Below are 14,785 nucleotides of genomic sequence, written 5' to 3' on the forward strand. Positions count from 1 at the left end.
TTGGAAGAAATGGAAACCTGTGACTTTATCCTCAGAGGTTTGTGACTCGAAATTATGCAATTCAATGGCAACACTATCAGCAGTCTGGTGATACTGGTTAATGCTCTTGAAGTTACATTAATTATTAGCGTAATGTTATGTGCTTTGAGACATGAGGTAGTTTAGCGCCGTCTCTCGGCTTGTGATGCTTTGCAGACTCTGCTGTATGCGTTCATGTATTTTGAAAGAGGGGCTTTGGAGACACTCTGAAGGGAGGATGGGATCTCATGCTAACTTAAACTTCAGACTAACTTGCTATTAGCTATTAGTTTGCTATAAGTAACTTGCTATTAGTTTAAGTTAGCTAACTTAAACTAGCTAACTTGCTATTGCTACGCACTCCAAAAATTGCCTACCTTTAACATAACATTGCCCCTAGCGGCCAATAAAGTTATTGTAAATTAGTAAAAAGTCCTTGTATAATTCAGGATAGTCTGTAAAAAAAATTTATTGATAACACAATAACACAAACACATGATCATCTAAACAACAGCTTTATAAATACAACTCATGTAATAGGTTTGATGATTGTATAACTGTACAGAACATGCATTAGACTGCAGTCAGACACAAAGGAGGAAATATGCTGTTAAATGATACAAGTGTTTCACTTGCAAACATTTTATGTATATGTTTGACATGATAGGGCTGCAGTTTTGCTACACATTTTTTCACAGTGTGCATGTTTTATTTTTTGGCTTCATCCGTGTGTGTGTGTAATCAAATGCTTTCAAAAATCAAAAACAATTTAATCATCAGCTCCTTGCAAGTAACAGATATGTCATGGTGTGTCATTCGCACAAACGGTCTAATAAAAACTCAACATAATGTTTCAAAGGCATCAAAATAGCTCTGAGGTAATAAAGGGTGTAAAACCAGAACTACAACATAACAGTCACTAGTTGCCAGTCATTCGCATCATAGGTAAAATAAACAACAGATAGCATTTTCTATTTAACAGATATCTATTTAAAAACATTAATGAAATAGAAACAAAGTATTTGTTAATTGAGTCCATAGTCTTTAAACAAAAGTGGTTTTATACCCTTTTGCTCAGATTCATCATAGCATCGAACTAATGTTTAGAATTGTTTACAGGTGTACTTTCAGTGATTGGAGCTTGTGAAAATATTCAACCAAACATTCTTTCTCCTTTACTTCAGTACAATAATCACATTCAAAATATCAAATATTTGAGTCCACATAGAACTTGTTAGGTCTGAATATAAATGATCTGTCATTTTATCACTGTCTTGATGAGCATACTCTAGTTTTACATATGCTATTGTAAAGTAAATGACAAATTCATTTTTCAGACAAGACAATTCTCCCATGTGTGTAGCATGATCCATTCTCAGCCTGAGAATACAGAAAAGAGACGGGCAACCAAGAAAAACAGAACCTCTAAATGTAAAAGATCAGGAGGAGGGCTAACAGGAACATCTTTAAGGCATTTTGTTCAAATCAACTTTACATTAGAGGTTTATTTGTTTTTGTACAAATTCATAAAGGTAGTCATACTAAAAGTGCACTTAATGAAGGGGACCAAGCTGTCTTCAAACCGTGCTGCTCTCCTAAATTTCAATATGCTTGACTTGAAGATTAATATTTTGGTGTGATATAGCCAGAATGAACAAATGTAAAGAGGCTTTAACTCCTTAACCACTGAGTACTGTAAGATCAAGTACACAATCATTAATGTTCAAGCTTAAATTAGCCTAAATAGAAAATCCTTCTCTCAACGTAACACTCTTTTTCGTCTCATAAACAAGTTCCTTTGGTTTCCTGGTCCACGTCATGTCAATGAAATGATCCAGTTCTTCCTGTTTGAATGGACATTGTTTGAGAAAGATTTTTGTAGATGTTACCACTCGGTTCTTCAGAGGTCATGAAAGATCATTTTCTTCCCTAAATGTCAGAATAAACAGAGTGCATTTTCCAACATGCTCTTGTTCGTATTTACACAAAAGTTCACAGAGATGCTTCTGTGTGGCATTTATTGATTTGCTTCAAGTTTTAAAATAGATCATCAGATTGTCTTCGATAAGACAATATGCATTTTCCAAAAGCAGATATGACACTTGAAGACAACCAACAATTTAAACAGGTTTACCGGTGCACACTTTTTTCTTTTTTTCTTTTTTTACATTTTAGTCCTAAAGAAATAAATATTACTTTTGAATAATGTTTAAAATGATGACCATTCACATGGGATGAGGACTCTAATCTTATCAGTAGCCTAATAAAAGCTGTTTTATTCTACATGAAGAGGGTCCCCTGATGGGGGCCGCCATTTTGAGATCACATGACCTCAACACCCATTTCAGTAACACACCTGTTATTGGACACTTTCATTTGCAGAATAAATGAATCATGGATGACTGCGAATAATGCATTTCTAAAACTGCATTGATAACTGAACACTTTTACTAGTGTGATGCTTCATCCAAACCACTAATTGTCAGTGTGAGTCGAAGTGCATCATTAAAAAAAAGATTGAGTGCACCTTTAAACCGGTTTCTAATGGTTTTCCAGATCTTTCTCTCTTCCATCACAGTGTTCACAGGTCCAGCTCATTCACAATTCACTCAAATTGGCCACTCTTCACTCCACTCGTCACTGAGTCACAGAGCAGATATGTCTCTCTACGGCACTGTCACAGTGAAGAGATCACGCTCTCAGCAGAGATCAGAGACATAGTCAAAGTCTCGGAAGCTGTCCTGATCCTTCCTCGAGAGCACCCGCGGTTCACGAGGCGGAGTGAGATTCGGCGCTTCTGTTGTGAATTCCTCATCAAAGTTGCTGACATCTTCTTTTCCTCCAATAGACGGAAGGAAGGGAGGAGGGAGTTTACGGAGGAGAAGAGCCTCCCAGTCCATATTCTGAGGGAAAAAAAGAGGAGCACAAGATGTTTTTGTTATTTTTCTTATTGTGGCACTTTATGTGAGAAGTATATCTATGAGCATATAATTAAAATATAAAAAAATGCAAATGCAGCACCAAAACAATTCATAACTATAATTTTTTTAAGCCAATAACTTTTTTCTTGATACGGCTGAAAAAAAGATAAATCGTTGATATTAAAATGCTATACTATAACTTAAAATGAATCATTAAAACTAAAATAATAAAAAAAAAATGCTATTTAAATGTTACAAGTGAATCTAGGCTGCACAATATTATAATGTACAGCAGGGGTTCCCAAACTTTTCTTCAAACTTATATTTAAAAATATTTACTTGAAGTACCCCTGAGATTTTAAGGTAATACTTCAATAATTTAATGACACATTTGAATTTTCACAGTTCTCTAATATTGATCATATTACTAATTATAATTAGTAGTAGTTTTAACTAGTTTCCACGTTATAAAATCAAAGATAGAAATATTACTGTTGTAAATTGCAATTGAACTGTAAAAGAAAACAAAAATTATATTTGATAATTATAATAATGAAATGTGCTCAGACTGTACAGTTATTTCATTCAATTGCAGCCTTTGATTTGATAATCGCACAAAGCTATATCACTATTATCATGCAGTGTAATTTATTTACTTTAATTTTACATTCGATATAATTCATTATTAGATTATCATCAACTCACAAACCCTTGTTTGGGAAAGCTTGATGTACAGTATGAAGAGATGGATTTTTATTTTGAGATTTGTTCAAGTTCACATTTTAAGTAATCAGTGTTTTAAAGATTAAAAATCTTCCCACCCTGAAGAAAGGTTGTTTCTTAACGTCCTCTGCATCTTTCTCACTGGAGCCCAGTCGTCTCTCTGGATTTCTCCTTAGTAACTGTATAAAACAATATGCAAAATCAAACTTTATCCTTACATCAAATTAAATGAAGAAAATCATGAGATTCAGCAGGGCATCTCCACAGCTCTAAATGAATGAAAGAAAGATTTATTTACCCTCCTCAAGATACCAATGGCCTCAGAGGAAAGAAACCGTGGGTATCGAACTTCATCATTCACTATGCTGTCAAAAACCTCCTCTTCATCATCACCTGGAAATGGGGACTAGAAAGACAGTTTTAGATCAGACAGATTTCAACACTGTATGAATGTTTCAAAACATTTCAAAAGCTCAAATCGCTCACCTCTCCCACCAACATCTCGTATATAAGCACTCCGAGTCCCCACCAGTCCACGGCCCGCGTGTACGACGTGTCTGTTAGAACCTCTGGAGCCAGAAACTCTGGAGTCCCACAGAACGTACTGGTCCGGTCCCCAAAACCCATACCTGAGAAAGAGACAAAAATCTCTGACAAATGTTCCTGGCTTCATACCAAGCACAATCGACATGACCAGACACAGAAACAAACAATGAAAGTCTTTAAAAGTCTATACCTTCTTTACACAATCCAAAGTCAGCGATCTTTACGTAACCCTCTGTGTCAAGCAGCAAGTTGTCCAATTTAAGATCTCTGGAGAAGAAACACAAAAATATATGTAATATACAGTGCATTTAAAAAAAATTATTTAGACACAGTCAGAACATGTACTCACCGGTACACAATCTTGTTGTCATGTAAAAATTGAAGTCCTAAAACTACACAAGCAGAATAAAACCTGAAACACACACAAACACAAATTAAATTAGGCACTAAAAAGCTGGAAACTTTTTTATATATATTCATATTTTCTATCTTCTACTTTTAAATGTAAATATCACACAAATCCCTTTTCTAAGTTAATTAATAAAGTTGTTTTTTAAAGAAATTATTACTTTTATTCATCAGGGATGTAAAAAAAAAACAGATTTCTATTTCAAATATAACATTATATAAAAAATCAGGTTTCATAAAATAATTAAGCAGCACATTGACAACATTGATAATAATAATGATACATGTTTCTTGAGCAGCAAATCAGCACATTATAATGAGTTCCGAAGGATCATGTGACACTGAAGACTGGAGTAATGATGCTGAAAATTCAGCTTTGCCATCACAGAAATAAATTATATTTTAAACATTATTTAAATAGAAAACAGCTATTTTAAATTGTAATAATATTTCAGAATATTAAGAGTTTTTACTGTATTTTTTATCAAATAAATGCAGCGTCGGTGAGCACAAGAGACTTCTTTCAAAAAAACTTCAATAAATCTTTTGATTGACAGCTGATTTCAGGTTGTTTGATCCTTGTGGGGACATTTGATCCAGACAGTGTATCCAAAACCTGAGAAAACATACACAGCCCGTGGCTCAGTGAAGACGTCTGCGTGTATATGCATCATTAGGTCTCCGCCTGCCGTGTACTCCATGACAAAACACACATGTTCTGGGGTCTGGAAACATGCAAACAGGTTCACGAGGAAAGGGTGTTGTGTACTGTTCACCGTCTCGAAAATGCGCTTCTCACACATCAAACTGAGGGAAAGACAGAAAGAGAGAGAGAAAGAAACAAGAATAAATGTCTGAAAAACTCAGATCCTAACGATTGCAAACGAAGATCAATTAACTGCTGATGGTCGATTAAGCCATGTCATATTTAGAGTGTGTAGTTTTGAGTTGTGTGCTGCTGATGCGCAAAACAAGTGCAGCACGAAAAAAAAAATGAAGCGAGCGTGCAGTAGTTACGTATTCTAAATGTATTAATGTCTTCAAGTCATGTTTCAAATCAAGACTCATCAATGGGAGCGATTAAACCAATCCAAGCGCGCTCCAGCTGTGGAACAGTGTCCAATTGGTCTCTACACATCATCCCACACCAAAGATGCAGTATCAATTGGTTGAAATTTCAAATGATGTTGGAAAACACTGCGTCATGATCGTCAACGATCGGATCCAGGAAGTCCTATAGCTTTAGCGAAGCAGAATGTCATGTCACTGATCTAAGCATTGTCTTATGTTTGAGCTCATCCCAGACCACCTGCTCTAAATAAAGATATGTGATCTACTAATGTTTAGCGAAGTTACAAACAAAAACGTGGCTCAAAAGCATGTGTATACTGTTTGTTTACATGCGGCAGTGCTTTTTCATAATACACAAATACTTGGTAGAGTTTGCTCTCTAAGTGAAACAAATGTGCTTGTTGTATTCTGCTAATCGAGACATTTTTAACAATATGTAACAGGTTTATCTTATGTACGATGATTTTACAGATCACATTGCAATTTAAAGCAGTTATTTTATCATGCTATGAAAATAGACGTCTAATATGTCAGCAAATTTAAAAGCAAGTGATGGTCATATTCTCAATATTCACTGTAAAGCCAAGCTTCTAAGCTTTTACAACGACACCTATTTTGTGTTGGTTAAGCAAGTGGTTAAGTAACGTCATAACTTAGTAGCGCCCCGCTTCGAATTTTGGAGGTTAAGGTTAACGATTAATCGATTAAACGAACGTTAATTTAAACAACGATCGAATTATGAGAAACAAAACAAAGGAAAAAGTGATTTTGTTTACCTTTCCACTTCATCTCTGGCCACAATGTCTCCTTTCTTTAGGGCTTTAATGGCGTACATGCTGCCTGACTTCTTGTATTCTGCCAACAGCACCTAACAGACACACATATGATGAACATTTCAGATAGAAAGAGAGCTAGGGTGAAGTTGACGGTTAAAAGAAGTGCTTAAAGGTGAAGAAGATCACCTTTCCAAAATGGCCTCTGCCCAGAACAGCAATTAGTCGGAAATCCTGCAGGCTCAAAGGGGTCTTCTTCTGTTTACTGCAACACACACAAACACACACATACTTCGGAACCACTTTAAAGACCCAGATAGAGTTGCTATATGTGTAAAAGGAAGGTTAGCCGAGAATCCTTATATCCTATGCACACACATGTGTGTGAGTGTACCTGCTCAGTGATCTGATTTGTCGCTCGGGAGTGGTGAGGTCAGGAGCAGAGAGGGGCTCAGTGGCCGCTTGTCGTTCCTGTGCCAAAAAGCAGAGAGAGGGGAGAGGTTACAGAGAGACGGGAGGGGCTGAATAGAAAGAGGAGTTATGGAGAGTCTCTCACGGGAGTGCTTGTATCCGACACGTCTCGCCGGATGTCCACCCTCATCGCTGAGTCATAGTCTAAACTCAACTTCTCCACTGATATCTCGCTGTAACACACACACACACACACATATATAACTGCAACAAAACCCACATTCCAGCTTGTTTATCAGATCAGATCCACACTTATTTTTACATGACACTTACACAAGTATAATACTTATAGTAGTGTGCACTGCTTAGTTGCTCTCTAGTTTAGATTTAGACTTGGGTATCAGGCAAGCGTTTATATGTGCGGATATATAAACACATATATATATAGCTCCCCCAAAAATGAAAATATACAATATCCTGGCCATTCTTTTCCATATCATTCAAGTAAATGAATGTGATTTAAATTAAATAATAACATACATTAATTGACTTTCTTTAACTGAAATAAAGTTGTATGAACCAATTTTACGATAATTTTATGGAAATTTAAGCAGAGATGAAAACTCATCGGGGGCGAAAACGGTCAAAAAAGTTTCACTAAAATGTATTAAATATCAGCTTTAAAATGTGGGTTAATAGATGATTTTAGAATGAGGATAAAGGGAAAAACTCTCCCTAGACATAGTTTTAAAAAAAAAGAAAAAGAAAGAGAAAAAAAGTTCACATTTGCACTTTTGTTTTTATGGAACCATTCAATGATTATACAATAATAATAATAATAATAATTGTATATATTTTAATAATAATTATAATAAATCAATTTGAAATATTTTGATTAAATTAGAATTTAAAACCAATTTAGTAATGATACTACTGTAAGTACAGTACAATACTGTAAAATTAGTGTAAACAAAAATAATTATCGAATACAATTTTCATCACAAAATTACAATACCAAGATTCATGGTTTTTTCTTTGTCTTTTATTTTGACGGACTTTTCCTCCTTTGTTAACAACCAATGAATCCACAATTCTCAGATGGTACAGGCTCAGCGGATGATCATTTTAATTATGTCTATGAATAAACATGTCTTGTGTGTGTGCACTGAATGTGCGTGTGATTTACCCTGTCTGTACAGTGTGTGCGTGCGGGCTGTAGGTTCCTGTGTTGTTGACAGTTGGTATGGCATTCCTCAGTAACCTCACCCATGTGCCGATATCAACGTTCATCTGCCGAGCTCGCAAGAAGGCTTTCCCTGTATGTGACCGCAAACACACACAAAAGAAAACATCTTTGTTTAATCTCTCACCACTAGATGGAGCTCAACACCATTTGATTCAGATGCCAATGAATAAAGTCAACATGAAATGCCATTCTGGGAAATTTTAAGTGCATTTGGATAAATGAATCTAAAGATTAATGCCTTTATTTTCAATAGAGAGAAACTGTATCTCTTACCCTGTTGTTTGGAGAAAACTTTCTTCTGCCTTTTTAGTCGTGGAACCCTCTCGATCACGGGGTTAAAGAAGGTGACCTGTGGAAGAGAGATGCCATTTTAATGGTGCCCAGTAGTATCAAAGATTTTAGCACATTTATTAGGTTGGAGTGTGTTTATAAAGCAACCTATGCAATAAGAAGTGAAAGTGATTCCCTTTATGAACATAAGAGACATATTTTTGAGTGTGCAGTTGTGAGCGTACCTCTGCCAACAGCAGTCCCTGTGGTTCTAGCTCTAGTTGTACTCTGTGTTTCTGGTTGTCCAGGAAGTCCTCCAACTTGAGAAATTTCAATGCACACAGAGAGCGGTAGTCTTTCCAGTACACAGCCATCTCCATCTCTCTGGACTGCACACATAAAGACACGCACAATGAAACATTTTATAATTAGTTAAATACCATTACAGTATTTATTCATATTTTGAATTGCCTTTAATCTTTGTCTTTTTGATATGTGCTTTTGTCTTTTTTGTTGTTATTTTATATTATATTTATTATACACACACTAGAGATGCAACGATTACAGATTTTGTAAGTACGATTATTGTCTGAGAAATAATCACGATTTAACGATTATTATACATCAGTTAATTTCACAACACTACTAATGTATAATATCACATGAACACTCAACACTAGATTTTAATGTGTTATTTATTGCTGCAAACAAACAATAATCAATCTCTTTCTTTAGAATTAAAGAGAAGTGCTTTGTAAATATGAAACTCTTCAACCTGAAGACGATAGCACTCAAACGTTTTTAAACAATAAATTGTAGAATTAAAACACTTTAAACCCAAATGTCAAAATATTTACTGGAATCAATGAACAGCATTTATGAAGCTCCATTCTTACAGATCATTAACTAAAAAAGTTGTTTTAGTGTTTAGTTACCCTTTAAGCGTTCAGTTTGTTCTAAATTTATTTTCAACCTGGGGTAGAAAACATGAAAACAATATATTGTTGGTATTTGCCTTAAAAACGTAAATAATACTATAAAGGGATAATAAATCCCAATGAAAATAAGAATAAACAAAGTCTTTGGATCTATTGAATTAAATGTATGCTAAATATTAACCATGTATTTCTTTTAAAAGAAAACAAATGTAAAAAATTAAAACCAGTTTTCTTAAAGTAAAACACAGTCTTCTTTTCAATGAATGATATATGCATTCTTTAACTACTTGCATACATCATTCTTTATTCTTTCAAGCAGACATATTTATTTGTATTAATATAATAAATCCTTATTATTAACAAACAGTGAATGATTTTCTCTATTTCTTTTGTTGCTTGATCAATATAAGGACACAAACCGCGTTAGGTTTATTATCCACTATCACTTTAAGACATCGGATCATGTCCAAAGACATGCGGATCCAATTGCACTGAACCACATCCGATACACTCACAACTGTTTAAGACATAACCGACATAGTTTACATGAATACTCTCCAAAACGGACATTTAGACATAATGTTGTGTGTATTTGTCTATTCAGACACGAAAGAGAACTCAATACAGTACTCGCACGCTATAGGTGTCTATTGTGCATGGCTGCACGCTTCAGGTCGGGTGTGTGCGCACAGAAAACCGTACCGAATAGAGCTCTTTTTTGCATCGTCACTCTTATTCAGATCTATATGTCTGCTCTATTCTTTCTCCCCGACTTTAAATTTTTTTAACATTTTATGGGACCGCTGGGTAGATCAGCACGTTACAGTACAAATGTGCACATCTACCACAAACGCAGGACATCAGTTCTGCTGTTTTAAAGGACATCAGTTATTTAGTAATTTTAGAATTTAGTAAATTTAGTTTAATTTTAGTTTTTTTAGTTCGATGCCAAGACAACATTTCTATCTTTTTTTTTTTTTTTTTTTTATCAAATATTTATATTTTATTTTATCCAGCCTTATTTCAATAACCGGATTTGTTTTAATAGTTTTAGATAACCATAGTTTAGTTTAAGTTTTGGTCATATTGTTATGTGCTTTTGTCATTTTTATCGTTTAATATACATATACATACATACACATATACATATATATACACACATATATATATATATATATATATATACACACACATATATATATATATATATATATATATATATAAATATATATACATAAATAATATATAATATATATATATTTATGTATATGTATGTATATGTATATTAAACGATTATATATATATATATATATATATATATATATATATATATATATATATATATATATAGCATTATTTTTTATTTGTTTTAGTAATTTTAGTACTTAAACTTATTTTTAGTTAGAAGCCAATATTTTTAAGTTTTTTATAAAATATTTATACAAAATTTTATTTCAGTTTCATTTCAATAACCAAAAATGTTAATAGCTTCAGTTAACAATAACAACACTGACCAGAGAGATTTAACACCATTTCTTCAGCACGTAGTTTCAATTAACAAATAATCGTACGGATATTATATATTCTGGCCAAAAAAACACATCCATGTCTTAATTTGCTTGGCTGTTAATCATTCTGCATGTTCAGTAAGCTTTTCCCTCTCCTAAATAGAAAGAATAGCGTGTCATTGCTTGTGTAAGAGTTATTTGAGATGCCCCAGTTCGCGGTAAAGTCACTGATGTTACACATCCCAAGAATTTTGTTTTTGTAATAATTACAGCCTATTGCCTAGAGCTTTAATTAATGAAACAGACACTGAAGCTCTAATCTGTGTAAATCTACTATTAACACAGAGCTGAACTCACTCTCTCCAGCTCTATGGTGAAAGTCTGATCCCAGCCCTGTTCTCCAACCATCTTCCATGCCGTTTGGCCCACGACTGAGTTATCCAGCTTCAGCACTGCACTCACCTCCGCTGCGCACACACAACAGACATCATTTCAAAAGTATGCCTATTAATTGAGATCAAATTAAGGTAAAGTGTTATAAGCCATGAACCAAGCCAACCAGCGATGAGGTGAATCATAACATTGCAAAGCTTTATTAAAAGCAATTTTTTTTTTAGAAAATCGGACAAAAAGACAAAGGTACAAGACTGTGTACTTAACGGCTTTTATGAAGGAAACAACTACAAGTCTATGAAGCATTGTGATCAATATAAGAGAATGAAAAACAATGGAGAAATAAAAAAAAACTACTCATTTAAAGTTGTTGATTATATCTATAGAAACAATATATTTTAAAGGGGTCATATAAAGTTACATGCACTTTTTCAAGTTGATTGTACTGAAATGTGTGTTGGCAGTGCCTGTACACAACCATCATATAATGATAAAAATCTATCCAGTGTTTTTGTTTTAATCTCCTTATATGTTTTCCCCTGCCTCAAATTGAGCCGTCCGATTTTGTGACGTCACTAAATCGGACGCGCCTCCCACGATTGTTGATTGACAGCAGCATTTCAACAGATCCCTGCCCTGAGCGAGCTGTCAGTCATCACAGTCCGTCATTGTTGATACGCTGGAGCAGAATGGCCTCTAAGTGATTGTGGTGTTCTGTTCTTGGGTGTAATAACAAAAACAGCAGTAATTTAATGTTCCTAAATCCGAACCGCTGAAGAAACAGTGGCCAAGTTTTGTTTTCGAAGGGAATATTCCCCACCTGCAACGTCAATGCTTTCATGTTTGCGCGATTCGCAAATCTTTTCTCACCAGACTGCTTTATTAACGAAGGAAGTAACTTATTAAGCTGATTTTGATAAGAAGCTGCTCCTGAAAAAAGAATCGTTACCAACTATTCATGTCTCCCTGCTGAACCTCCAGAAAAAGTAAGTGTAAAATTTTATTAACCTTTATATTGATCTTTGCAAATCGCTTCACGATGAATGCAGCTAAGGTTTACACTCAGGGTACATACGGCATGTTTTCTATGTACGACATTCTCAATATAATTCATAATCCCACGTTTATAATGAACAACGAGTTATGGTTATTGTGTTATTACAAACTGAGTACGTATAACTTACATCAGTAAACACATAGCGTTCGTACATCTCACTAAGTTACTCTACCCTGCCAGTACACAAAGATAGATCAAAGTGACAATATAATAACCAACCATTCAGAAACGTCATGTTCGAGCCTTAATTGTCGAACTTCTTCGGGCCGTCATCTTGTTCCGACTCCGGTTCAAACTGATACGGTTGCACAGATGTGTCCTCCTCAGAGACTCCCGCTGCCATTTTTTTCCTATACCCTCAACTGTTGTCAAGGAAACACTCCACGTGCGGTGTGGTCATAACGCTGTTATGAACGCCCGCAGAACATAGGGGCGGAGTGAGCGAAGCTCATTATCATTTAAAGGCATATGCACTGAAATGGCGTGCTGAAAACAGAGCTGTTTTTGACAAGGTAAAATTAGTGTTTTCTTACAATACTAACGAAATTTTTTAATTAAAGTATATTACAAACTTTTCATTTAGACCCTAAAGAATCAAATTAACTTGTATTAAAATGGCATTATATGACCCCTTTAAGTTTATTGCATGTTTAATCGCGTTTAGCTTGGAGCTTGGAGCTTGGACTCTTTGATTTGTCGAATTTTTGCACAGCATCATGGGTAATGTAGTTTCCCACCACAAATCCATCTGTTAAACACGATTATGTAAAAAAAAAAAGCTGAAATCATGCAATCCAACGGCTTCAACAGAAGCAAATACCATCGATTAACAACCTCAGAGCTCACAGTAGGGCTTATCTTCAATAGGCAATCGCCCCAAGTGTTATAAGCTCTGATGCACTACATCCTGTTCTGTTCAATGCAAAACTGTCATCGCACATGACAGACACAACAGATTACTGAGTTATATCAAAACTCACACATCACCGCAGACTAATCACACTGTGAATGTTACATCCTCTACACTCACAGGAAAGTTCATCTGTTTTGGGGGGTGTTTTTCCGCTCACACTGCCGCTGCGACCGTACAGGCCTTTTCCACTCCGCATAAAGGACCGCCCCTCTCCCGGACTGTAACACGGCAACAAGACCTGACTGCCCCGGGAACGACCGGGAACCACCTCCAGCACACCCATACAGCCCAGCAATGTAACCTGAAGAGTGCCTGCACATAAGACGCACAAAGATACAAAAAATAATTAGGAAAACAATCAGAACTTAGAAGCCAGTAGCTGACAACCTCAACCAAACTAAATGAAATAAAATCATGTTTGAATACCAGTGAGCGGAGAGGGTTTGGAGAGGGTGCTGTACTGGTTGTGCAGGTAGGGGGCGCCGTGTCGGGAGCTGAATGCTGGTGAGGAGGCTAAAACCAGCTCCTCTTTGATGACAGATGCTTTAGGATGATCCTCAGGAAGTTCTGCCAACCGCCGATCTAATGAATCTCTCAGCAGATCCAACCTCTGAGATGACTCACTCAGACGACACTGAGCCTGAAGAAGCAGAGAGAGAAGAATTACTCAATGCATTTCTCTTTTCCAATTAAGTGAGTAATTAAGTCTGTGTTTACCTAAATAATAGGTGATAAAGATAGAACTGACAGCTACATGCCATTTTTACAATATAATACAATACAATGTAATGTAATATACACTACTGTTCAAGTTTGGGGTCCGTAAGATTTTTTTAAATGGCTTTGAAAGATTTTATATGAATTATATAAAATGTTTTTAGCATTTATTTGATCTATACAAAAATACAGTAAATACAAAAATACTATGAAATACTATTACAAATGAAAATAACAGTTTTCTACTTTTAAATATTTTAAAAATATATTTAGTAATATAGTAGTTTATTCCTGTGTTGGAAAGCTGAATTTTCAGCATCATTACTCCAGTCTTCAGTGTCACATGATCCTTCAGAAATCATCCTAATATGCTGATTTGCAGCCCAAGAAACATTTCTTACTGTAATCAATGTTGAAAACAGTTGTGCAGCTTAATATTTTTCCGTGGAAACTGTGATACATTTTTTCCCAGGATTCTTTGATGATGAAAAGTAAAAAAAAAAAAAAAAAAACAGCATTTGAAACTTTAACAATGTAAACAAAAGTATTATTTTTTTTAAATGTACTGACCCCAAACTAGTGGAATAACAACGCAAAACAACACAATATAGTTTTACCTCTGACATGGCCTTCTTGTCCTGTACTTTACTGGCTCCGAGAAGTCGGAGGACATTTTTGGCTCCCTCAGCGACAGCGTGCTCCACACGGTAATGGTGTCTGAGCTCCTCAATCCGTAGCTCCATACCACATGGGTCAGGCTTTCCTGAAGAGAAACACACAAACATATTTAGGATATCAATATCACTCACATTCTCACAGCAAATTACACAAGCTATCACATAAGCCTGAATGTGTTACAGCAATTGTAACCC

At 35.2% G+C, this 14,785-nt stretch overlaps 1 protein-coding gene across 3 annotated transcripts in view; it reads right to left on the reverse strand.

Annotated features, from left to right (window-relative positions):
* Window positions 1-471: 471 nt before the first annotated feature.
* The window catches only part of pkn1a (protein kinase N1a), a 50,179-nt gene continuing 35,865 nt past the window's right edge, over window positions 472-14,785 (reverse strand). For all 3 annotated transcript variants that reach the window (XM_077246334.1, XM_077246332.1, XM_077246333.1), the window contains exons 5-22: window positions 14,531-14,676; window positions 13,623-13,836; window positions 13,314-13,508; window positions 11,191-11,300; window positions 8,633-8,776; window positions 8,391-8,466; window positions 8,058-8,187; window positions 7,017-7,104; window positions 6,855-6,931; window positions 6,650-6,725; window positions 6,464-6,555; window positions 5,247-5,423; window positions 4,558-4,620; window positions 4,399-4,475; window positions 4,149-4,291; window positions 3,961-4,068; window positions 3,761-3,841; window positions 472-2,921 (exon numbers count right to left, since the gene is read on the reverse strand). In XM_077246334.1, coding sequence (XP_077102449.1) covers window positions 2,718-2,921; window positions 3,761-3,841; window positions 3,961-4,068; window positions 4,149-4,291; window positions 4,399-4,475; window positions 4,558-4,620; window positions 5,247-5,423; window positions 6,464-6,555; window positions 6,650-6,725; window positions 6,855-6,931; window positions 7,017-7,104; window positions 8,058-8,187; window positions 8,391-8,466; window positions 8,633-8,776; window positions 11,191-11,300; window positions 13,314-13,508; window positions 13,623-13,836; window positions 14,531-14,676 — 2,201 coding nt within the window. In that variant the 3' untranslated portion in view covers window positions 472-2,717. The remainder of the gene's footprint in view (window positions 2,922-3,760; window positions 3,842-3,960; window positions 4,069-4,148; window positions 4,292-4,398; window positions 4,476-4,557; window positions 4,621-5,246; window positions 5,424-6,463; window positions 6,556-6,649; window positions 6,726-6,854; window positions 6,932-7,016; window positions 7,105-8,057; window positions 8,188-8,390; window positions 8,467-8,632; window positions 8,777-11,190; window positions 11,301-13,313; window positions 13,509-13,622; window positions 13,837-14,530; window positions 14,677-14,785) is intronic.

Source organism: Siphateles boraxobius, unplaced genomic scaffold, assembly GCF_051911475.1.
Source record: "Siphateles boraxobius isolate OS27281-9 unplaced genomic scaffold, OSU_SipBor_1 29, whole genome shotgun sequence".
In the NCBI taxonomy this organism is placed as follows: domain Eukaryota; kingdom Metazoa; phylum Chordata; class Actinopteri; order Cypriniformes; family Leuciscidae; genus Siphateles; species Siphateles boraxobius.